Source organism: Lissotriton vulgaris, chromosome 3_1 (genome assembly GCF_964263255.1).
Source record: "Lissotriton vulgaris chromosome 3_1, aLisVul1.2, whole genome shotgun sequence".
Taxonomy (NCBI): Eukaryota; Metazoa; Chordata; class Amphibia; order Caudata; family Salamandridae; genus Lissotriton; species Lissotriton vulgaris.
This window is the reverse complement of record NC_141689.1, coordinates 270,555,741-270,579,846: the sequence shown is the minus strand read 5'-3', so window position 1 is coordinate 270,579,846 and position 24,106 is coordinate 270,555,741. Positions and strand designations below refer to the sequence as shown.

Here is a 24,106-nt window from a genome sequence, read left to right as displayed (position 1 = left end):
CCTACGCTCGGTCGGTTCCAACATCGAAACAGTGTCCGGCAGACTCAAGTCAGCCAACATAGTAATTTGGGCCTTAGTCTGAAGGTAAAAATCTTAATCGGAATCAGGAGCTGAAGCCTTCCACCCAACGCTGGTCAGAGGCTTTCCGCCGAACATTGTAACAAGGGCCTCAGTATTACATTTTATTGGGCAACAGTAACATTCTTTGTTTTTCACATTATCAAACAGTAAGTCTATCCCAACAAGCACCATTTCCCACTATTATCATATTAAATTCAAATTTTTTTTTTTTTATTTCAGAACATATTGATCTTGACGTGAGGTATATTAAAAGTAATATGGACTCAAGAAGTACATTTCACTCATATAGATACAGCAGCATACACAATAATCAGCCAATATGAAACATTCTATGACATTGATTATTAGAAAACATTACACTGGATGTTTAAACCTTATGTGTATTGATAGAACCACATGAAGAGTTGAATCAAATATTATGAATTTAGGAGTATACTTAGTTCTACTCTTTGAGGTCCAAGTTTCTGAGACATTTAATACTGGTAGGTTATTTTAAAAATTAAACACGATTTTTTAAAATCCATGTCTTTGAGATAATTTTTTGACTTATGTTTATCAAACTTTAAATATTGAAGAAAAGTGTCAGAAACTCACTGCTAGCTGTATTAGGGGAAATCGGGCATGCCTATTCAAGTGAAAAGTTTCTTTGAATGTGCATTATTTATAGAATATTTGGTGTAACCCAAAAGTATCCAAAAGTCTACATATCAGATACATACATATATTATATGCACCGGTTAGGGTTATGTAGTGCCATATTTATCCTCCCTGCTGAGTGAGTATAGTGCTACGATTATGATAAAATAGCCACAAGCAGTAATGCAAGCTCTCCACTCACTCATTTAGGAGGATACATATTTTTCATATACCTATAGGGGTACATATAATGTTATTACAACACTTTGTGAATTAACTTCAGTTACTGCAATACTGTTATTCTCACCAATATGGCATACGAGTATACATACACAGAGCACCAGGCTAGGGGATGCAGAAAGACTACAATCAGCACATGGGTGCCTGAAAAACTTTAGTGGGGTTTTCCCCCTGTTCTGTTAGGCATGTGTTCTACAACAAACACACTTCTCTATATGCCCAGATCACACATGTCAAGCAACTATACTGGACTTCTGCACCTTTGTTAGAGCCTCTCTTTCAACTCCTACATTAGCATATCAGTGACAGAAAAGAGACCATAAGAAATAGGATGAAACCCAACCCTTTGCTGCTCACTGGATGCGTTACTGTGGGTTTTACATCCTTACATTTGCCGACTTTAGAAAGAACAGTATGATTAAAGTGCACAACACCTTCGCTCCACACTGCTCAGTGCCCACCAAAATGTCTGTAAAAACGTTCAAAGTTCCAAAATGGTGGACAAGTAATCTGATTGGCTAATGCTGATATCACTGATGTGATGCCATGTACATTCACCACGGTGAAAAATCTCTTTCCGTTGCAGTCTTTTCTTGGTCACTTGCGTTCCAGGATTGTTCCAGTTTTCAAACGAAAGCTATTTGATTTTTCATTTTGACACAACTGTGCCTTTGATTACGTTTGGCACCACTGAGACATGTAGGAATGGTATTTTTCATGATGTTAATGTTCTTCGACTGCAAATGTTTGTTCCTACGGCAGGTTCACCGCTTGGTCATCTTGGAACTTGGGGATCTGCTTGAAATCCTCTTGTTTCTTCAGAAAGAGCTGAGCCAGAATGTGGTCTGCAGTGGCATGGAAGTAATCATCCATGTCAAGGGTCTGAAGCTGTTGAAAGCAACCAGAATGTTAATACAACCCAATGCTTCAAGCTCATTCATTGGTCAGAGAGAATGGAAATTACAATCATTCTGTTTGGCTCATTTAACAAAAATGAATTACACACTACAGGAGTTGTCATCACTTTCAAAAAAAGACCTGAGACTTTCTTCAGTACAGTAACTGCTTCCACTAAAGGCCATCCTTGTCTCGTTTATCCTTTGTAGCTTCTATATTTATTATTGCCATTATTATTTCTGACTTTTAGAAATGGGGTTTCTGGTTGGCTTGGGCATGCACCTAAGCCAGGCAGAACCCACCACTCTAGTCAGGATAAGGGTGTCACACACCCAAGATAACCCCTGCTCACCTCCTTGGTAGCCTGGAAGAGCAGTGAGGCTTTTCACAGAGGCAATGTGTAAAGCGTTTGTGCAACACACACACACCCAAGTCTAACACTGAATAGCTATTTCGCAAGAATTTCTAACTCAAAAGCACTAATACCCCATGCAGCTTTGTGTGCCCCTCTCTTCATTTAGCAATTAACCAATTCCTATTCTGTATCTTAGTACATGCACTGCTTTTTGCTATAAATCTGTCTTCTTCCACTTTCCTCCATCTTGCTATTGTTCGGCTTCTACATCTACATCCAGTGACTCTGCCCGACATCATTTTAGACAGTTCTTTATATTTGCTCCACTGACTGCTTCTTTGTCCACTTCTTTTCACTGACTGTTTTACTGTCCCTATTGTCCAAAAGACTGTTCCCTGCTCTATTTACTCTGGCCAGCTGGCCCACTCTCGCTATTCCCCAACTACATGCTTCTTTCTTCAATTCCCCTCTCTGGCTGGTTTCTCGTGCATAGTCACTCACATCCTGTCACGGGCTGCTTATACTAGTGTATCCTCCCACTGTCTTCTTCAGAGTCCCACTAGATGCTTTCTTATTTATTTATTTGAAAGTTTTATATAGCGCAAACAAGACCCTTGCGGGTATCAAAGCTCTTTACAATGTTAAAAAAGAGACATATGGAATCAATATAATTGTGACGAGGCAGAACAGGATATGGCAGATTCCCAATGAGGGCGGGATCACCTCAAACATAAGACAGATAGATGAAAAACAAAAGCATCACAAGCGAGCAGTAATCATGAGTGAAGTTCTCTATACTGCCCGAATGATAACTTCCTCATTACTGCCGTCCCATGTTCTACACCCGCTTCCATATTCTTCTGCCGTCTCCTCACTATCATCCCACATAGTTTTGTATCATCACTAACATAAGCTGGCTGCTTGCTCCTCAAAATCCTCCTGCTGACAACTCCTCCACAATATACTGACCTGTATATAATTACACTCTTAAGATTGCATCTTGTGGTGATTCAATAAATATCCCTCTCTCCAGGTTCTCTAATATAGTATATTGAAGCATGATCATCTTTTAACATTTAGTTTGGGTATTTACCTGGTTGCCGGTGCTGAAGGCTAGAATCATGTACAAGTCTTCATCGCACGTGCTCTTGATGTAGTGTTGGGTGCCAATAGGAAAGAAAAACACGTCTCCAACACCAACCTCAAAGTCAGTTGTGGGGTTTGTACCAGTAATCCCGATCTGTAGGGGCATAGAGTATGGTATAAATGTCACCCAAAGATACTAAATGTTAAACAATTAAATCAATCACCTGCGTATATTTTTTAATTCTTTTATCCAAGAATCACATTCAGATTTTTTTCTTGTTACTCTTATACTTGTTTGTCACATTCACAGCATTTTTCAAGGGGCACATTTGTTACAATAAAAGATGTGTCAGGTGTTCCTATGTTCTGTTGTCATAGGGTGTCTAGGCGAGGGCATAGGTGATGCCAGCGAAGTTTATATGTCTCTCAGTCAGCTTGCTTAACTAGGGAAGGAGAGATATGGGACGATAGTTGGCCAGGTTAGAGTGATCTAAAATAGGTTTTTTCAGAAGGGCCCTGACCTGGGCGCATTTCCAGGCAGGGGGGACCGAGTCCGAGGAGATGGAGGCATTTAAGATATCCAAAATTACTGTGCAAATAGCATCAGTAACTAAGGAGAGGTGCCGCGGGGGGCAGGGTCTACGGGAGAACCCGAGGTCACCTTAGGTATAAGTGCATTTAGGGAAATTTTGTCTAGTAAGGGGAACTCAGTTAGAGAGCATGATAGGTTGGGAGAAGAACTCCCGGTGCTGGACGCAACAGGATCAATCTGGCGGGGAGAAAAATATTGGCAAATCAGGTGGATTTTTTGGTGGAAGTATTCTGCTAGGTTGTTACATCGAGCTAGTGCATCCTCTGAGTTGGGGGTTTTATGTGGGATGGTGACCAAGGATTTGGCGTTACGAAAAACCTATTTTGGAGAGTTTACAGCTGCACTAATCTTCGCCTCATAGAAGGAGGACTGGGCGATTTTGATTTCTGACTTGTATTTCCTAATTGCCTTTCTGTAATCTGTTTTCCCCTCTTCAATTGGGTTCTGTCTCGAGCTCCCTTCAAATTTCCTACAGGTTTGTTTGAGCTCCCTTAGTTTGGGGGAACACCAGGGTGCTGTTTTTAAATTGGTTCTTTTGTAGGAAGACCTTCTCTAAATCCAGTTATCATAAATTAATAAAAACATAAACTGGTACATCTTGAAAAAATATAGGATGCCTCAGTGGTTCTATCAGCGAGTAAAATTGAATAAAACACCCATACATTGTGTGCGGAGAGCTTTCAGCTAGGCATGCACGTCAATTTTCTAAATTCCTAAAATAATTTATGTTACCCAAATAGTAGGCACAAGCCTACAATGTCATGCTACTTCCCTTGTGTGCACCTCAGCTCTGGTAAGAGGCTGTACCCGTTGAGCTCCCACTGAAGAGCTCTTGTGTAACGTGATACTAATTTTGGAAATAAAATGCTAGTTCTTGATTGCAACCTGAGCAGCATGAAGTAAAAATAAACATGGCCTTAAATGATGAATTACCTTCCCGCAGCCACTGATGACGTATCCCATTTCATGGGCATTGAAGTGGAAATGAGGCTGTCGGAGACCATTGCTGTATATTCGGAGAGTCCCCAGAGTGAGAGAGTCTGCATGCTACAGTAAAAAAAGGTAATACTGAGTGTATGACTAGAAACAAGATAATATGATTTAATAAGCCATTAAATGCAGCAGAGCCAGATTGCAAATATGAGTCATCCCGAAATGTCAACAAACGGATCTAGCTGCGTTCAGAAAATTTCAAAGGTCAGAGGATCTACACAGGATACACCAAGTTTGCATCATGGCAGCTCAATAAAACGTCTACTCTGTAAATCCGCAGTCTGAACTGCCCTGTTATTCTTCAGACTTTAGAGGAAACCTGGTTCCAATATACCAATATATCCTTAAAGAGTAAAATCGAAATTTTAAATGATCAATTGTCATAAATAAGAAATTGAAGTATGCACAAGGGATGAGACGTGTTGTCAACACCCCAGGCCCATTACAGGTGAGCACGTTTCTTTTAAATAGTCTGTTTTTTTACTCTGTTTTTTTACATACATTCAGTAAGGTAACTTGCATCTGAGGTGTGATTTGTTCCAATAAGGCTAGTTAATTTTGTCTCCATACACTGATCTATGAAAAGTAGGCAGTAATCAGGAATGAGCTCAGAGACACTCAGGTATTATTTGTAGCATTAGATTTTATTTATTTATTTATTTATTTATTGCGGTACTTGATTTTTAATTTAGATCGTTTTATATAGCACAAACAAGACCTAACTTGGTGTCAGAGCCCTTTACAAGGGTCAAAATATCCAAAGAACACATGATAATGTATTTGAAGGAAGGCTGGTGGAAAGAAGTCTCTTGTGTGGGGAAAGTAATAGCTGAGCAGTGGAGGGTGAGAGAGAGGAAGTGTACATGCAGCAGCACAATATAGCCTTTTTTTGAAAGTCCGATGGGCAATGCGGGGATGAGAGGTTAAATGATGGAAAGAAGCCTTGAACAGTGGCAGCTGGCACAGGTAAGTGTGGTGGGGCAAAGCGAGGCAGGGTGGGAGGGGGTAAAGTCGACAGACGATGGATTAGGTATAATTAAACAAATAAATAATACCTATTCTGTAGTCTGTCGACTCCCCCCCCTCCCCGCCGCGCCCCACCCAGGCCACCTCAACTCACTTACCTGTGCCGACCGCCGCTGGCCTTGACACAGAAAGGACTTTAAGTCACTGTGGTTAGAGGCCTGATTGAAGGTGGTCATTGCCAGATTAAAGGTGCGCTTCCTGACAATGACTGTTTCTTCTGTGCTTGTTTCTTGAACACTGAGCTTCCCAGTAAAAGAGTCAGAGTTTCTGATGGGTCACTGACCTCTGGATATGTACGGTTTAAGGGTCATATAGTTTAAGGTGTCTTTGTGGAGCGCTCCGTAGGCGGTGCAGGCTAGCTTTTGCTTCCAACGGTGGCCCTATTAGAGGGATTAGCAGTGGGGTTATGCGTTTATATTTCCTCGCTTCTGAGATGGACCTCACCACTGCAAGGTATAATACATGTGGGGGTCATCCTTTTGCACTTGAAAGCAATTAGCCTTAGGGCCCGATTACGATGGCTGTTGGTCGAACCGCCTATCGCTATTGCAGTCAGGAGACCACCTGACAAACTATCAGTGGTCTGACCACTGCATTACTATGTGACTGCCGGGCTGGCGGTCGCAAACGGGTCCTTTACATGGCAGCTTGTGCTGTGGCCCCGGAAAAGGGCTGCAGCATAAGCCGAAGTGTAAAGGAGCACTTTGTACACTCTATGTACCATGGGCCATGCACATGTGTTGCATGGCACATGGTGCATGGATTTGTGTGGGGACACTACATGTGCCCCCGGGCAACTTTACAGTGGCCCACAATGGATGGGAACCCTGCTTGGGGACCACAAAGTCAGTTTCAAACAGTATTTTCATGGCGTTCTCTCTGACATGAAAAGGCTATCAGAAAGGGACATCGTAATGCCAATGATTTGGGCATTACAATTTTGACTACCACCCTGTAAGGATCAGATGATACTGTTGTAGACAGCAGTCTGTCCACTGACCGTATAGGGTCTGACCTGCATAATAAAGGGGTGGTCGGACCAAAGGCCTGTCGGCGGTCAGACCGCCACAACGACCTGTCGGTGTGAGGTCTGACCGCCATCGTAATCAAGGCTGTAATTTGAGGCCTGCTTCACATAAACACCAGGAAGAAGCGATACGGGTCTGAGAACCTACATCAGATAATGTGTACCTGTTTAAAGTGTTTAAACAAGCAAATATTTCTTTGCAAGATGTAGTCATGAAAAATGTGATGTATGGTAAGGCTATTCAGGATGGGCTGTAAGTGTGGAGAAACTTCTGGTTAATATGTCATGAGCACTAAAATTAAATGTAAAGCTGCATTCCTGCAACTCTAAGATTGCTGAATTCCCCAAGTACCCAATGCGTATTTTGTGCCAGCACTTAATTTTAGGGGCCGGGACTTTTTAATAATCACAGTCCGACCAGAACAGGGAGAAAAAAAGAGGAAGAGATAGAAAAATGGTGACAAAGTGGGGAAGCAGAGGTGAAAATTAACCTGCCAGACTAAAAGGCAGGAAGTGTAGGGTGGGGGAAGACAGAGGCATGGAACATGGCAGTCTTGAAAGTCAGCAACCCAAGCATTGAGAGCGACGGCTCTGGGCTCCTACTGTAAAGTTTGTGCCACATCACTTAATATTCATTTTTTACAATTTAGCACTGCACCCGTCCAAAGCACCATCGAATCTACTGCACACGGGCCAAAGAAACACTGTTTCACATTGAAGTGGAACCGCACTGGTCGTCCTTCAGCCAAAACTTGGACTCAAAATTCTAATGCTGCTGAGTATCATTTACTGCATTATTTGTAAAAGAAAGAGCATTTGCAACAAGCGTTGGCAAAGTCAAGAGTATTCGCTTTAACTTGCCAATGCACGTTAACACATGCATTGACATATGCTGTTTCAATGCATTGCAGACACAAATGCTCTTAACCCCATTATAGCCTACCCTATTGGCTTTGCCGATGCTGGGAAAAGAGTAGAAACAGGACTAATTTCTGCACACAGAATATAAAGAAATGAAATTGACAAAGAGCACCACGATTTTGTTTTTCGGATGTGAAACAGTTCCTATTGCATTCAGTTTTGGGACAAATAATTTGGGATCAATCTCTGACGATTAATCCTTCGCTAATTAATTTCGAATCCCGATTATAGCTATTTGTTCTTGAAATTAGAACGGCTGAGCATCTCTTTTTCATCCAATGTGAATGTTGTCTTTGCCTGTGGATGACCCCCCATTAGACCCTCTCATTTCTTATTTTACGAGGGAGACACCTCTGCAAATTCTCCTTCCATACTTCCATTTGTTTCAATTTCCTCTTTGTGTTAGCCCTGTGGTTTATTGTCTCACCCAATTGTTTTGTTTTGACACCCGAAAGATTCCATGAATTGCCCTGATATTTTTGCATCACGAGGTACTTAAACCAAAAATACCAAACGTCATCACGGAACAATACACAAATATAAAAATAGATTAAAGTGAGACAGAGATGCTCCTCTGGATGGAGTCAAAGACTTCCATCTATATATTTTAAAGATTTGATAAAAGTAGGTCTTGTGGACGCCTGCACTATCAAGCCAGACCTAAGAACACCTGGGAATTGTCATCACTCCTTTGCTGAGCGTTCCTTGAGTTGGATAATTAATTGAAGCTGCTGAAAAGCAGTACAGTGGGCACAAGTGTGAGGCACAGAGTTGCTGAAACCATATTGAGGAGGAAACCATGATAACCTGGTAGCCATAGATGTCATTGGGAAATGGAAGTCTGCCCAAACAAAATGGAAGCGCGTGGTTGCCGGGTCACAGAAAGGTAGAAGAAAAAGTGAGTCAAGCACAAGACTAATGGGAGAATGTTTTTTATGGGGGAGCAGTGAGCGGTCAAGTGACCCCATCTTAATGATGGCCCTCAGTTTCATAAATGATTGCCTGGAATCCTTGAAAGGCGGATCCATATTGATGCGGCCAATAAATTCAAACCTTATGTCAACAAGATATCCTTACCTGATTTAGGGAGTCGCTGAAGACCTTCTCATTATTATTCAGGCCAATCCCATTCTTCCGGTAGCGAGCCCATTGTATTATTCCTCCAGAATACAGGAATTCCTTCGAACCTTAAACATTGGACAAAAAGCAACAATTTACACCAATATTGCACCATACTGTTCTAGGTCACAGCGCATAGATTTTGTTTTTTCTTTTAAAAAGCCATCTCAACATATGCACATACCAGGAAGTGACAATACTAAGAAACTTTCAACGATACGAAATTGCACTTCCCATGGAAAGTAGTTTCTGTGCTATAACTAACGTCAATGCTAGTGTGATGGCTCAGTCAGTTCAGGGATTGCACATCTGTCTGCAGCCTCCATTTTGTACATTACAATGTTATCAAGGACCGCTCATCTCCCATCATTATGAGATTGGTAAAATGGACATCATTTATTGGGCATTTTTAATATTTGTTGAGGGTGGTGGCATGGTATATGAAAAGCCAATCAAAAAGCAATTAAGGATGGATGCAATGAAGTCCACATAGGAGAACTCATTACTGGAACATAAAGGGTAGAAGTATACCGAACGTTTACACATGGGATTAACCTACGCATGCTTATGAAAGGTAAAGCAGATCTTACTTTTAGTGGGTGAGGGATATTTTAACAAAGCTGTGTGCTTTCCACCACTGTAGGTCTGGAGGAACACTACCTTTCTTCTCTATAAGGGTGAATCCCTTTGTTTGCTACCTATTGACTAGAGGAGGACGCATCCCCCTCTTATTCTCTTCTGAGCACTACCTCTTCACTCCCCTTTTATTTTTTTTACGGATATTCAACATCCTGGGATTCTGGGCAAATCACTTAATCTTCCTGTGCCTAACAAACATTAATGTAACACAACCGGTGCTCATGTAAAGCGCTCTGATAACTTCATGTGGAGTTTGCGCTATACTAAAAATTATATATATTTTAAATCTTTTATGTTAAGGAGACGCTATGTAGTGACTGTGAAGCAGAAATGCTAACTTTATAACTCAATCACCTTGACTTACTGGTGAGAGACAGTCATGTTTGCAGTCCTGGCAGCCAGTGGAAAGACTGGCCCACAGCCTCAGAGCCTTGTCCACTGTTCCTGTTCGCCTCACCCGCACCAGCACGCCTCTCTGCCAGTGACTGCTGTGCAATGCACAGCGGCGTAGGAAGGGGGGTGCGGTGGGTAAGGGCCGCCCTGGGTGTTATCACTGAGTGGGGTGACAAAATGGTGGAGACCGTATGGATAAGGAAGGGGAGGTGTTTCTTTCCGCCAAAGTCTGTCTCTGCAGTTTGTACTGGGGGGGGGACAAGAAATTGCATCAAGTTTTTAAATATATATATTTATGCCACTTTTTATCCTATTCCCCAAATTGCTTTCAAGTCTTACATTACCTTTATGACTTCAGCTAAACATGTAAATATGTGTTACTTCTGATTCAGCTTGCGTAGCTCCTCTTACCTTTCAGATCGTAGAAGTATTTCCAGACCTGCTCATCCGGGGACTGCAGGTAACTGGCATTCTGGACCAGCTCCACCAGGTTGGCAGGGAGGTTGACAGCTTGGTCCTCTCTGGGCCTTCTGAAGGTTCGGATAAAATCCACCCCTTTTTGTGGCTAAAACAGAGAACGCAAAGTTTGCGTTATTTGAAGAAATCTGGAGAAAACATGTAGTCTATTCCAGTTATGGTTTGCTGGCTCAGGAACATGACAGGGGTTTATTGCAACCAGTGTTAACTGGAGATTGATTCATGCCTTGTAGCCATGATTATGAGATCTCTGTTGAACAAAAGGCGCGGTGAAACTGGGGCATTTACTTTTGATGTTTATTTAAATGTAGAACATCCCAATTGATGGTCAATGGTTTCACTCAGCAGCTCGTTTCATTTATGGGGCCAAAAGAAGCGATCACATCACACCGATGTTATCTACCCTCCGCTGGCTTCCCTTTGAGGCTAGAGCTATCTACAAGACCGCTTGCATCACCCACAAAGCCCTGCACTCCTCTTCTCCTCGCTACCTGGCAAATAAACTGAAACTCTCTGGAGGTTCTAGACCTTCACGCAATGCGGAGAATCTACTGCTTGAACCTCCCACTTTCAAGAAGGAAAGAACGATGGCCCAATCCTTTTCAGGCAACGCAGTGAGAATCTGGAACTCATTCCCGCCTCAGCTCCGGACCACCGCCTCCTCTCAGGCCTTTAAAAGGGACCTCAAAGCTCTCCTCCTCCAGAGACACCTCCAAAAGTAATTCACGTCCTCTCTTTTATCTGAAGAAAGACCTCCCACTACTGAAAATTTCTACTTCTCATGTCCATGGAAGTGCCTTCCCAGTGTGTTCTTGTGGTTAGAGTGTTTGCCTTTTATTGCAGTATTATCCATGTACTTGTGTTTGGTACCCTCTTGCAACTTGCACTCACCACTTTGCCCCTGTAACACACGGTTTGCTTCCTCTCACATGTTTTATACCTTTGATACTTGCATAAGTGCCACCTTTGCCTACGTAATGTTTGTTCTTGTGCATGAGTGTCTAGCATATATTGCAGTATTATACCGCAAATTATACTCTTATTTTCTCTTGTAGCCTGCACACTTGTCACTTTTTCCTCCTGTGCACTTTTTACTACCTCATGTATTTTTGGCAGCTCACATTTTTACTACCTCATGTATTTTGTTTGCTCACAAGTGTCACTATTACCTTGTCTACCTCATGTATTTTTGGTTGCTCACAATTTTTACTACCTCATGTATTTTTGTTTGCTCACAATTATCACTTTACCGTATGTAACGTAACGTATGCTTTTGCAATCTGTTGTTCGTGTAATGTTCTCAGTTTGTATCATTTCTGTTCCTTTTGTGAAGCGCTCTGACGCCTTCGGGTAAAGTCCGCGCTATATAAAATTGCATAAATAAATAAATAAATAAATAAATAAATGACACATTTCAGTGATGCTGTTTGGCCTTAGCTCAATACTTCAATGGTGGTATCATGAAGATGTGTGTTCACCCGGGCACAGCTGTGTTCTTGTTTTTATGCTGATCACTGTCGAAAGTGCATCAGTTTCTGAGTTATTGTGTGCACTGCAGACAGCACTGCAAGGCACTGCTCATTAAATGTACGGGCCTGTGAAAGTGCAGGCGGGTAGGAACAGGTGCACCATTGTGTCCTGTGCGAACTCACGCTTTCATTGTACGACCTGGTCACTCAAACTCAGGGTTCATACAGTGAGGTGTTGCAACGTGTGTCACAAACCCCTCACCAGTGGAAACTTTCCTAAAAACCCTTGGCAAGGACCAGGTCCTTTTGATGTCAGCACAGATCAATACTGACGGAAAAGAATTTCCCAAGTCTGGAAGATATCCGTGATGCCACACGAAGATCTTAGTCAGTCAGTAGATCTGTGTATTCTTCAGTTAATGATTTACCTAGAGTGCGCTTGAATGCAGAGAATCCTGTGACTTGTGGAACAGGAAGTCACAGGCGTGAATCCACACTATGGCCCTCACCCAACCACACCTCTTGCCACCAAGCCGCCACTACTACCTCCCTGGGTCCATAGAGAGAGTAGGCACCAGCTAACAAGTTACCAAAAGAAGTTTGTACAACAGACAGATATTATATTAGAGTGACTGGTGTCCAGGACAGGAGACGCCTCCTATAGCCAATGTGCCTCAGTTGGGCTGGTGGGGTTCTCCCAGTGGACATCAATGAAGTACTGGGGAGAACAACACTCATGGCCAGATTTACCAGTTTCTCCCGCAGCCCACTGCAGCAGCTGCAATTACTGTGCTACGTGAGAAGGAGAGAGCAGACAAGCGCCACATTTACTAAAATACATCACTCTCCTCCCCTCTCTCCAATGCCGACACAGAAATTTACAGCCATGCAGCTGCCCGCGGCGCACGCAGGGTGCCCTCCTTAGAGGTAAGCCCCTTAGTGCTGCATTCGGCTAGCATCCAGCTCCACTCTCTTGGAACCTCGTGTCAGCACCCCCCTCTCGGCGCTCTTCCAGCTCCTGGTGGGCTGGGGGCCCAGTATATAAACCAGCACAACACAGACGCTCGCCTCTTAGTTGCAAGGGTTTCTCTGTGAGTCTAGCATAGGATTTTACTGGAAGGAATCCCTTCCACTACAAAATACTATGCGTAGACTGACTTTAACCCTTTTCCCTCTTTGTATGAGTGAAGCACACACACAAAGTCAAATAGAGAAATAAAAGCATTTCTTCATCATAGCGCCTATCTGAAATGAGCCCTATTTTCTGACGCTAAACCTTGTCTAGTTTTTTAAGTAAATGGGGCTTAGCTTCAGAAACCTTGGGTGGTTGCATGGGATCGGCCATGTAACTTTCACATTATTTTCCAGCATAAAACAGGTTTTGTGCTGGAAAGTAAATGGTGAAAAAAGATTTAGGGTCATTTTGCATCACTTTCTTGAAGCGCACACGGCATTAACGGCCACATGCATCATTGTTGCCGTTTGCAATTTCTTAATTGCGAAAATTAAGGAATCGCAATTAAGAAATTGCATACGGCTATGCACCAAGAAATCGAATTTTTTTGGCGATTTCTTACATTTCCTTAATTGTGATTCACAATTTGCAAATCGCAAATTAAGGAATCCCTTCCAATTGATTCCTATGGGTCTAGAGGCCATAGGAATGAATGGGAAGTCATTTTCGATTTTCGATTTGCAATTTGCGAATCGCAAATTCAAAATGCAATTTCAAGGGTGCAGGGGGGGTCCAAAGGACCCCCCCCCTGCACCCCTGAAATACAACTTTAAGTGCATTTTTCACACACACATGCCCTAAGGGCATGTGTGTGTAAAATGAAACTTTCAAAAATGCACTTTTGTGCATTTTTGAAAGTTTTCGCAAATTACCATGAAGGTCAACTTCATGGTGATTTACCTCTTCCTATTTGCGAAATCGCAAATTTAAAATGTTCATGCATTGCATTTAAGAAATCTCAAATTGCGATTTCTTAAATGCAATCGCAATTTTAGAAATCGCAACATAATTGCGATTTCTAAAATTGCGAAAAACATGATGCATCTCAATTTTGTCAATTGCATTCGCAAACGGCCGAAAATTGCGATTTGCACCGTTTCCGAATGCAATTGACAATGATGCATGTGCCCGCAAATCTTAGTAAATAGACCCCTCACTGTGTATTCACAGGTTGCAGAACTGCAGAAATGTGTTAAAGCGTGAGGCAACGCAATGTAGTGAACTGTTGGTAAGATCGGGGCACCAGGGCTGAAGAAAAACTGGCCCTAAAACAAGCTGATCAAGAATAGCTGTCAATCTGCACCTCTTGGTGTTAATACAACAAGCCCAGCCCAGCCCAGCCACTTCATAATCCATCATAAAATTCTTTCACAACTTTCACCTCTGCACAGTGGGCAAAGCGGCCGAGGCTGCGTCCTGCTCAGTGCACGTCACTTTCCAAAGCCCTCAATTCAACAGTTTAAACACGAACCTACACCACACAATGTTTGGGCACTTTACAAAGACTTTTGTCTATATTTTGTTGTGTCTAACTTGTGGTTTTAAAACCCCGTCAGGTCCTGACTTTAAAAAAGTGCTGATAATTATACCAAAAATATTGTCCATGGATTAGTCGAGGATCACCGTAATCTGGACCTTTTAGTCAGTAATGAATGTGTGATTTTACATTCCCTAGTCCACATTGCCTCTTTGAACCCAAGAGTAGAACATTAAGGAGCCTCTGACTCAGCGCAGAGGACAGACCTTCAGTGATCTTGCGGCGATGTCTTCTGGGGTGGAGAAGAAAGCGTCATCGACATCTAGAGTCTGAAGCTCGTCGTGGGTGGTGAAGAAGAGGAAGAAGAGGCAGTCTTCGTCCCCCACGTTCTTCACCCAGTGCAGAGTGTTTTTCGGAAAGAAGATGACCTGTCCAGCCGTGACGTTGTATGTCGTCACTGTCTCGCCCCCTTCGTCAACAATGCCAATCCATGCAGTACCCTACGAAACAGGAAAGTGTGCTTTTCTTAACTTGCGGGATTAACACAATGGCATTTTGACATAAATATCCATTTGTGATTTAAAAAAAAAACTTTTTTACATTTAATACGTATCAGAAATACAATAGGCCTCTTTTCCATAAAAATTGTTTATATATACTTCTTTGCAATATACACTCTTATTATAACCAAGGTGGAGCGAATTTAACACAATAATTGTATGCGTCATTTTTGAACCACCTGATTATTAATTGTTTGGTCTTTATTCACCCGGTTTTACCGAGAACCAAACACAATTTATCCTGATGGAAAACACAGCCTGAAAAATGGCATGAGACTTTGGCCTTCACATAGATGTCAATTTACAAAATCACTTCGCCCTGTGTGAATGCCTGTGGAAAAAAACCCAATGGAATGGCGAATTCCTTGTGCTGTTTCCGTCCGAAAAATGCTACCCAGGAAAATCCCCATTCCATGGTATTTTATTCATACATGCACGGTACTGGGTGATTGTACTGCACAGTAATGGTGACTTTGCATGCAAATATACTGTGCAGTAAAAACTGTCGACTTTTGAACTGATGGACCAGGTTCAAATACAGGCATTAAATTAACATCCTATGATTCTTGGCAAATCACTTAATCTCCTTATAAGACCCCCTGAGATCACAATCTTAGTATCGCCCAACTCGTAACTAGGACCTCAGACATATAATTGGGCATACCAAGATTTCACACTGAACCAGGGATCTGACCATATGGTATGTCTAAAATAAGCCCAGCACTCTGACAAATTCCCATGCCAATCGTAGACATATACGGTTACAAAATGTATTCTGGCCGTGTAAATGTCAGGGTTGGTCAGACAGATCAACCTGTCTAGTGCTACAGAGGTGACTGATAGTCTCAGCAAAGGCAGGAATAACAAAGTGTCTGCTGTATGACTTTCCACAATAGTTTGTTCTATCCTGGCGTTGTGTTGGCGTCGGCGACTAAGATTGTATGGTGGTCACTCCAGGCAAGCGTGTAAGGTGTCTGGATGCTTACTTCCTCATAGTTGGCAAGGATTTGTTTTACAAGTGTGCCCGGTTGAGTGTGTAGGTCCTCGGTTGAATGGATTTGTCATGGCAACAGAATATCATAACCAAAATACAGTCGGAAAGAAACATTGATTACTGAAAAAGATACTGAACTAAACCCCCAGTGGAACTTCAGGAATCATTCAGTGCCTTTCTATTGAACAACAATGTATCATCAGGCTGAAAATAAAATAACCTGTTGCAGTAAAAGGGTAAAGAAGGCAGGTTGATCTCTACCTGCAATAAGAAGCCATGTTCATTGGCATTAAAATGCCAGTGTGGTGCCCGCAAGCCTTTGCTTTTGATCCTCAGCGTTCCTGCTGTCATCCTGGACTGTTGGGAGTTGAGGCTTGCCCCAAACTTGATTTCTTCGTCACTGTCATAATTCCCTGGGTCTTTCCGGAAACGCGCCCACTGAATCGCTCCTCCCTGAAATTCGTGAACCTAGAGAAGAGACATGTGGTGTTGATCAGAAGTCCTAGAAAGACTGTCACATGCAGGGTTATTTTTTATTTCTCAAATAACTTTCAATGAGTTTTATACAAGAAATTCAATCAGAGTAATGAGGCTCGCAAGTACCTTGTGCGACAGAGAAGGAAGACACGTACATGGTCAGTATTAGCTAAACAGGTACAAGATTGACATATATCACATTCATTGTCAATTGTGGTAGTATGGAGTGATTGAGACCTGAGTGAGGGGCAAAACGAGTGGAAGGAGGTGAGGAGTAGGAGGGAAGGATGGAAAGAAGGAAGGATAGGCTAGTGATCCAGATAGTGGGTGCTATTGTAAGTAGGGGTTGAGTGATCATGTCCTGATGGTGTGGAGGAATAAATAGTGTATGGTTAGTTGCTTTTATGTTTAGGAAGGGGGTTGATCTTTTCTAAATACGCATCTAGATTACTCCCTAGGACTTTTAAAGATGTTGTGAAGTGCTGGTTTTGGGTGTTATTGTCCGCACTTCCTATGAAACATATCCACACCCACCATGTGTGGAGGAAGATATTGTTTGCGTCGAAGTGCAGTTACTTTAAGTCTCGGACCCAAAAGAAACATACTTTGAGTAGATATTCCTGAGATCTGGCTTCTGCGGTTCAGGCCGCGTTGGCCACCGCAGTCACCTTCAGAAGTACAGATGTCAGGGACAGCGGCTGCATTGGTCGCCCTGTAGAGACATCACCATCAGGCATCCTCTCTACTTCCACCTTCCACCTCACATAGAGGAGACACTACCTGCATCAACGCTTATCAATGAGGGGATGGTTGTCACCACTTCTTCTGTGACACAAGTGTCTGCTTGTTGCTCAGCCTCAGCGCCTTGTGTCTTCCTGGCTGCCTCACTCGCAGGGCATTGGACTCAACAAGAGCCGCATGTGCAGGACTGCAACCCTGGCAGACACTGGAGTCAAGCTGAGAAGTCCATGATCATAACTGAACTCATGTGTTCGAGAGGAGAGCATTTTATGGGTGGGTTTCTATCCATCAATCTAGGCAAACCTGCAATTGTATAAAAATGTCACTCGCTTCGAAGCTTATCCACAGTCCTGCACACTTCTCTCATGGGATGGGTCAGTTTTCGTCCTGCAGGTTCCCGCGATCCATCTGGATATTATTGTCAGGGCCTGTAGGACTCAGCCTTAGGAATCACACCATAGTTTTCATTAGGACAATGTGCTCCTGAGCAGAAGGGGTACTTGATGTTGGGTGGCCAGGGGCAGAAGCTAGGACGATGGGCACAGAGGAGATGTGGCATAACAGACAGCCTTGTCGACTTTGGACCTGGGGAACCAGGTTCAAAAACAGACGTCAGCTCAACATCCTGTGATTCTGAGCAAACCAATCACTCTCCCCCTGCCTTAAAGTAAAGAATTTGTCGTTGTGTGGTGTAAAATGGGGTTCATGTAAAGTGCCATTGGTCCGAGTTCTTGCTACATAAAAACTGAAAAAATGGAGAGAGCGCATTTTCCTGTTCTACAAAAGCTATTTAAAACAGCAGTTGGCTGCAATTCTACGAAATGGCACCGTAACACACAAACCTGGGGACGGTTAATAAGGGCCCATTATGGGGGAAAAAATGAAGAGCCGACGTATAAGAAATGAGAAATATCACAACTTGAGGCTTGTAAAGTATGAAAATGTTAAAAGTAAACAACGTATCATAATGAATGATCACAATGGCTTTTTTCTTTATGTTCCTAATATGTTGAGAAAATGCACTGCTATGAGCTTACAAATAGATACATATGGAACTATCAATAGAATAGATACAATGTAAGGTATCAAGATTGAAAATCGAGTGTGATAATATCTATATCACTGTATTAGATAGGCTTGATTTATCGCCAAAAGAATACTTATCTAAGTATATCTATTAATAGGTTTTCTTGAAAACGGCAACCACCCAGTGCCTGATAACAGGAGAGGCCTATCAGTTTTGGTCTTGAAAAAGATGGTCAATTAAAAACAAACCATCGAAACGCGTCGACGCCGAATGCAAACACAATCAAGGGATTGAGCTTACTTCATAGATAACAAAATAATTATGTATCCTGGAGTGGCTTCTAAAAATCAGGTTCCCTGATGTGTACCTAAATGACAAAGAACATTGTCTGTTTCGCTCTCTCCTAACACTTTCTCTTGATCCATCTCCCCTTCTTTCAATAATTTCTTTTTAATTAGGAGATCCTTGTTTACAATAAGGATTGATATTAACACGTAGTAATGATATTATAATTGTATTTTGATGCATTTGGTGATGCTTTGTTTTTAACTTTGTATACAGACTGTATAAAAATTTCTCAAAATAATTTTTTTTAAATAAAAAGATAACCGAAAGAAAAATGTATGATGTGACAATATCTATTTCTTATGCTTGGACTATAATGATGTAAATGTATACATTCTAGGATACTGATAGGTTTCTCCAAGGGATCTTTTCTTTGTTTACCGTCAAGCGGAGAAGCCCATGATCATAACTGAACTCATGCGTTCGAGAGGAGAGCATTTTATGGGTGGGTTTCTATCCATCAATCTAGGCAAACCTGCAATTGAAAAATGTCACTCGCTTCGAAGCTTATCCACAGTCCTGCACACTTCTCTCATGGGATGGGTCAGTTTTCGTCCTACAGGTTCCCGCGATCCATCTGGATATTATTGGCAGGGCCTGTAGGACTCAGCCTTAGGAATCACACCATAGTTTTCATTAGGACAATGCGCTCCTGAGCAGAAGGGGTACTTGATGTTGGGTGGCCAGGGGCAGAAGCTAGGACAAAGGGAACAGAGGAGATGTGGCATAACAGACAGCCCTGTCGACTTTGGACCTGGGGAACCAGGTTCAAAAACAGACGTCAGCTCAACATCCTGTGATTCTGAGCAAACCACTCACTCTCCCCCCGCCTTAAAATAAAGAATTTGTCGTTGTGTGGTGTAAAATGGGGTTCATGTAAAGTGCCATTGGTCCGAGTTCTTTCTACATAAAAACTGAAAAAATTGGAGAGAACGCATTTTCCTGTTCTACAAAAGCTATTTAAAACAGCAGTTGGCTGCAATCCTACGAAATGGGTTCTTATAGTAAGATTTCGAGCTGTCACCAGAAAAAATTCCTTCGCTAAGAAAAAAAAGGCGGCAACATCTTGAAGAATTTAGAACTAACAAAAAATAACAGCATAATGCATTGTACTGTACAACGTCATTTAGGTCCCAAAACTGTCCTATTTCTGACAGAGGTATGGGAGAGATTAAAAGTGTACGTGGGTTCCTCCCATGTTTCCCCCTCCTTTAAGCCATATCAGTTTAATTATTTTAACAAAATCAAGAAAGAGTAGAACTTCAGTTTTTTGCTCAAGTAAGACAGATCTGATAAATCAATGTTCCTAACTACCTGCCACCTAAAAACGTAGTAAAGAGGACAGGCTAGGTGGACTGGTAGCATCCCTCTGGCCGCACTGTCCGCCTATCATCATTAATGCTGGACCGCTGTGCCTTCCTAAGTAAGGATAATGCGTCCTGTTTACAAAGATTTTGAAATGAGTCAGTGTGAATGTTTGTAGTACTCCTGGCTTACTCCAGAATGACAGTAGTAAACCAGGAGGCCTACTGGTTATGCCTGTCTTACTCCTAATAATCAGGACTACCACATTATGTGCCATTTTCGTGGCACTGTTATGAGAATAAAACATGACAAACACCCAAACAGTGGAAAAAGGCAAAGTTTACAGTACGTTATACACATGCTACCAAACACACGAACCCATTTAACCTTCAACCCTCAACCACCACTAATCTCAACACAAAAGCTGATGTAAAATCAGGGCAAATGACAGCCTCGAGAACTGATGGTGGTGTGTCTGCCCTAAAGGACTTCCAAAGAGCCTGCTCAAACCCAGCAGGGCTTCAAGAATTTCAGTACATAAAGTTGTTGAGATTCTCAAAGTAGGGATTTTGGTTAAAAGTCTATTTTTGTGAAGCCTCCTGTGATGTTTAGGAGACAATATTAGTGACAAGAAGATTTGCAACTGCAGTGTGGTTTATAAATTACTTAAGGCACTAGCGCCCGTAGATGGCAGCTTCGGTACTTAAATGTTCATGGCATACCTTGGATTTGCCCAGATGGTTCAGAAACCCAAAGCGGGCATCAACCTTGTTGCCTGCAGGCGCGCTGGTGCTGGGTGCTGGGTCTCTGTCAGCGCTGTCTTGGCCCGGCTTGGGGCTAAAGTGGCCAACGTAGACCAACGACAGGATGAGGACTCCAATGGCCGTTGTAATGAGACAAGCCAAGAGGCAAACCAGGAACATCTTCAACAGGGACCAGGACGGCTTTCTTTCCTGCAAGTAGAATGAATCAAAAAAGAAACTTTTTAAGAAGTACAAAGTGTCTGTAAGTCATTGAGCATGCTTCTGGTTTTAGAAGCTACTGAAGGATATAACTCTACTTCCCTTAGCTCAGCTCATTCGAATATCTCTTGTATACGGGCAAAGAGGACATTTTTATTGGTTTAGACTTTTAGAGGATATGTTTTTTAAGACGGGACAGAAAATATATCGAGAAAATCCTTTGTGATCAACATGAACTATGACTCCTACAAGAACACATATTTGCAAAAAATTAGGACATTCCATCAAAATCTCCAAATCAGAAAAATCATAATTTCCATGGCCATTTAAAATAAAGTATTTCAATCTATTACTTAACTCTGGGTACTTACATATTTTGTATCTTTATCAACAAATTTAATGACAGTTGTTTAACACCTTCAGAAGAATAAAAAACGTAATAGGGACATGAAAAACTCAAGCCTATGTCCTCAAGTTATATGTGGACTTTTGCAGATGGAGAAAGAGGGGTCAAGCAGAGAGCGTGCTATCAGAAACAGGTTCAGGGGATTTGTGCACTCAGATTCAGGCCAGGCAGCAAGCCTTCTGAAGGGCTTTGTGTTAAGTGATTGTTAGGGAATATGGTGGAGGTTGACACAGGATGTATGCTTCTCAGCAACCCTGGACAAAGCACTACATGAACTGCACGTAGCACAGTGCAAACACGCACAGCGTAGCCCAGCTTAGGGTAATGCAGCTGTCATTTTTTGCTTGCTCACGTTCCTCAATGTCAAGTTGGCGACCGCGAGCAAGCAGAATGACATCCCGGCAAATCTTTTTCCTCGTTCACGATCAGCAACATCAAGTTGCCGATCGTGAGTGTGGAAAATAAACCTCCCAGCGAGATTCTCAACGCGGGGAGGTCAGGTTTCTCATTGCGAGTATGGTCGCGACCGCTCGCGGTGAGAAACTACCAGTCTGCGTTGAGAAAGCTGTCGCTTGAGTAAAAATCTACTCGAGCGGCAGAAAACGACAGCTCGCACTGTACAAAATGCCGTTTTCAATGATTGCGCAGTGCCGGATGCTTGTCCGCACTGTGCAATCATTGAAAACGGCATCTTGCACAGTGCGAACAGGGTACTACACAGTTCCAGTAGTGCTACACGTAGCCCACGTAGTGCGAAGTGCACTTCGCGTAGCTACGCATAGCGCTACTTCGCAAACTACGCCCAGCCCTACTTATCAGTTTCCGGGTCTGGGTCTGGTTGCTAGCAATGATATGTACCACTTGTTTGCTACAATTGAAATTCAAATTCAAATGTATTGATATAGACCTCATCTGAGATCCACAATATAGTAAAATAATATATTCAAGCTTCCAATCCCATTGTATTACAATATATCATAGAATTCTTTATAAGCAAAATTGATTATTGTCCTTAGCTTCTCTAACTCGAAAATAGTGGGAGTAACACTTTACTATCCCAGTAAACCTATGACACCGACACATATGCCATCCAATGAGACAGCATACCGATCCTCCACGCTTTTTGGGTTAGGCATAGGGAGATTAAGGGGCAGATTTACAAGCCCCTTGCGCCACTTTTGCGTCACTTTTAACATAGGAAAAGTGACGCAAAAGTGGCGCAAGGGCCTTGTAAATCTGCCCCTAAGTGATTTGCCCAGAATCACAGGATGTTGAGTCTTCCTGCCGAGACTCGAACCTGGTTCCCCTCCTTCGAGGTCGACTACTCTGACGGTAAAGACACATCCTCGCCCAAGTCTACAAGCTTTTAAACACTGCGATGGCGACTGATCCAGTTTTTCCTGCTAGTCAATAGTTGACTAATGTATCCCTCGTGGTACGGCAACAGGATAATTAAAAATCAATAGAAAGTTTATAAAACCCTGGAGTGAATTGCACTGCGAAATTATTAGACAGTGGCGGGTAGTAAGTTCTTTATAACTAGCGACTATATCACTTCTTCACTGAAATGAAGTGGAGAAGAGCAATAAAAAAATAGATATAGAGCTATAAATGCCTCCTTATCAGATAATTTTTGAATCTATAATAAAAAAAAGGAAAGGGAGCGTAAAGTTTACCGTCCTCTAGTGGCACTCGCTAGTCATGTTTTGCACAGTAAGTAGCCTTTCTCATTGTCTGTTGTGTCTCTAGTAAGGACATTGTGACAGCACTCCCCAGCTGCGATAGCTGCAATATATTGTTACTGTAGAATGAAGTCGTTTATCATTACAGGGGAATATTGATGTCACCAAAGAACTTTAACAGTAAGAGAAAAGTTGTGAAAAAGAACTCGCATGCTCCCGTATACAGGACAAAAATACTGTGAAGGTAAGTTTCCATAGGTAAGCAAGGTTTCACTATATATAACTCCACCTATTTGTACCTTGACGATATGTAAAATATCTTCAAGGTACGTAGATGTGGCGTTAAGAATAGTAAATCTGTACTTACCTATTTGCACTTACCTTCTCCATATTTCGATCCACGATATTTTGGACACATAGTTTGTCCAATGAAAATATGTGGATGAGATCTGAGAGTTGTAGACTTCCTACACACATTTTATTTCATTTCCATATAGCGCATCATTCTAAATCAAACTTACCACAATCTCAGGAGGATACAGGTGTGTCTGTCTCTGCTCTGCTTTGGGTGAGGGGTGGTGCAGGTCATTTTCGTGCAGTTCTAAGGCCGGATTGTCCATTCTGGACCGGAGCAGATGAACCGCACTGGTGTGAAGGTCTAGTGCTGTGAAGGCTCGCTCTGTGGAACAACCTGCTGTGGAAGCCGGGCCCTGCCCTCTTATTATAGCCCAAGGAGGAGGAAGTAATAATGCCTGCTCATAAACCAGGGATGCTACAGCGCATACCTGAAATAAGGAAACACGCACCTGTGATAAGATGCAGGCAGAAGGTGCATTTCCCAAAAGAGCTGCCTGGGCTCTTCACATGTCACAAGTATCAAGTGACGTGAATCAGCCTGATAAAGATACAATGAGGAAGAAAAATGCAGCCGGACCCACTGCTTGAAGATAACGGGAGCACCGAGGATGTCTCTTGTGCTTCGTGGTTCTATCGATTTACTGAGCACCACAATTTCACATGTTAACTGGTATTTCAGCTCCTGTCACAAGGGAGCCGAACTAAAATATTAGCTCAAAATGCTTTATGTATACGAATTCAGAAGAAAGATGGTAAAAGACAGTGTTGTGAGCATAGTTTCCATTGGAAGCCATTCCAGAGGAGGGG

At 42.4% G+C, this 24,106-nt stretch overlaps 1 protein-coding gene across 1 annotated transcript; it reads right to left on the bottom strand.

Moving 5' to 3' along the window:
- Positions 1 to 272: 272 nt before the first annotated feature.
- LOC147726308 (uncharacterized) lies at positions 273 to 23,632 on the bottom strand. Its single transcript, XM_086962914.1, has 9 exons — positions 23,464 to 23,632; positions 20,615 to 20,845; positions 16,259 to 16,465; positions 14,710 to 14,943; positions 10,417 to 10,570; positions 8,932 to 9,041; positions 4,821 to 4,934; positions 3,303 to 3,449; positions 273 to 1,845 (listed from the first exon to the last, which is right to left on the bottom strand). Exons 1-9 carry the CDS (start codon positions 23,560 to 23,562, stop codon positions 1,711 to 1,713), a joined length of 1,431 nt encoding a protein of 476 aa, XP_086819040.1. The 5' UTR covers positions 23,563 to 23,632; the 3' UTR covers positions 273 to 1,710.
- Between the last annotated feature and the right edge of the window lie 474 nt (positions 23,633 to 24,106).

Excerpts from the sequence above, each read along its gene's own strand:
- LOC147726308 (XM_086962914.1), bottom strand. The coding sequence starts at position 23,562 with ATGGACAATCCGGCCTTAGAACTGCACGAAAATGACCTGCACCACCCC. Across the intron at positions 9,042-10,416 it reads ATACTTCTACGATCTGAAAG|GTTCGAAGGAATTCCTGTAT; the intron begins GTAAGAGGAGCT and ends CCAATGTTTAAG. Across the intron at positions 1,846-3,302 it reads CCTTCAGCACCGGCAACCAG|CTTCAGACCCTTGACATGGA; the intron begins GTAAATACCCAA and ends TGCTTTCAACAG.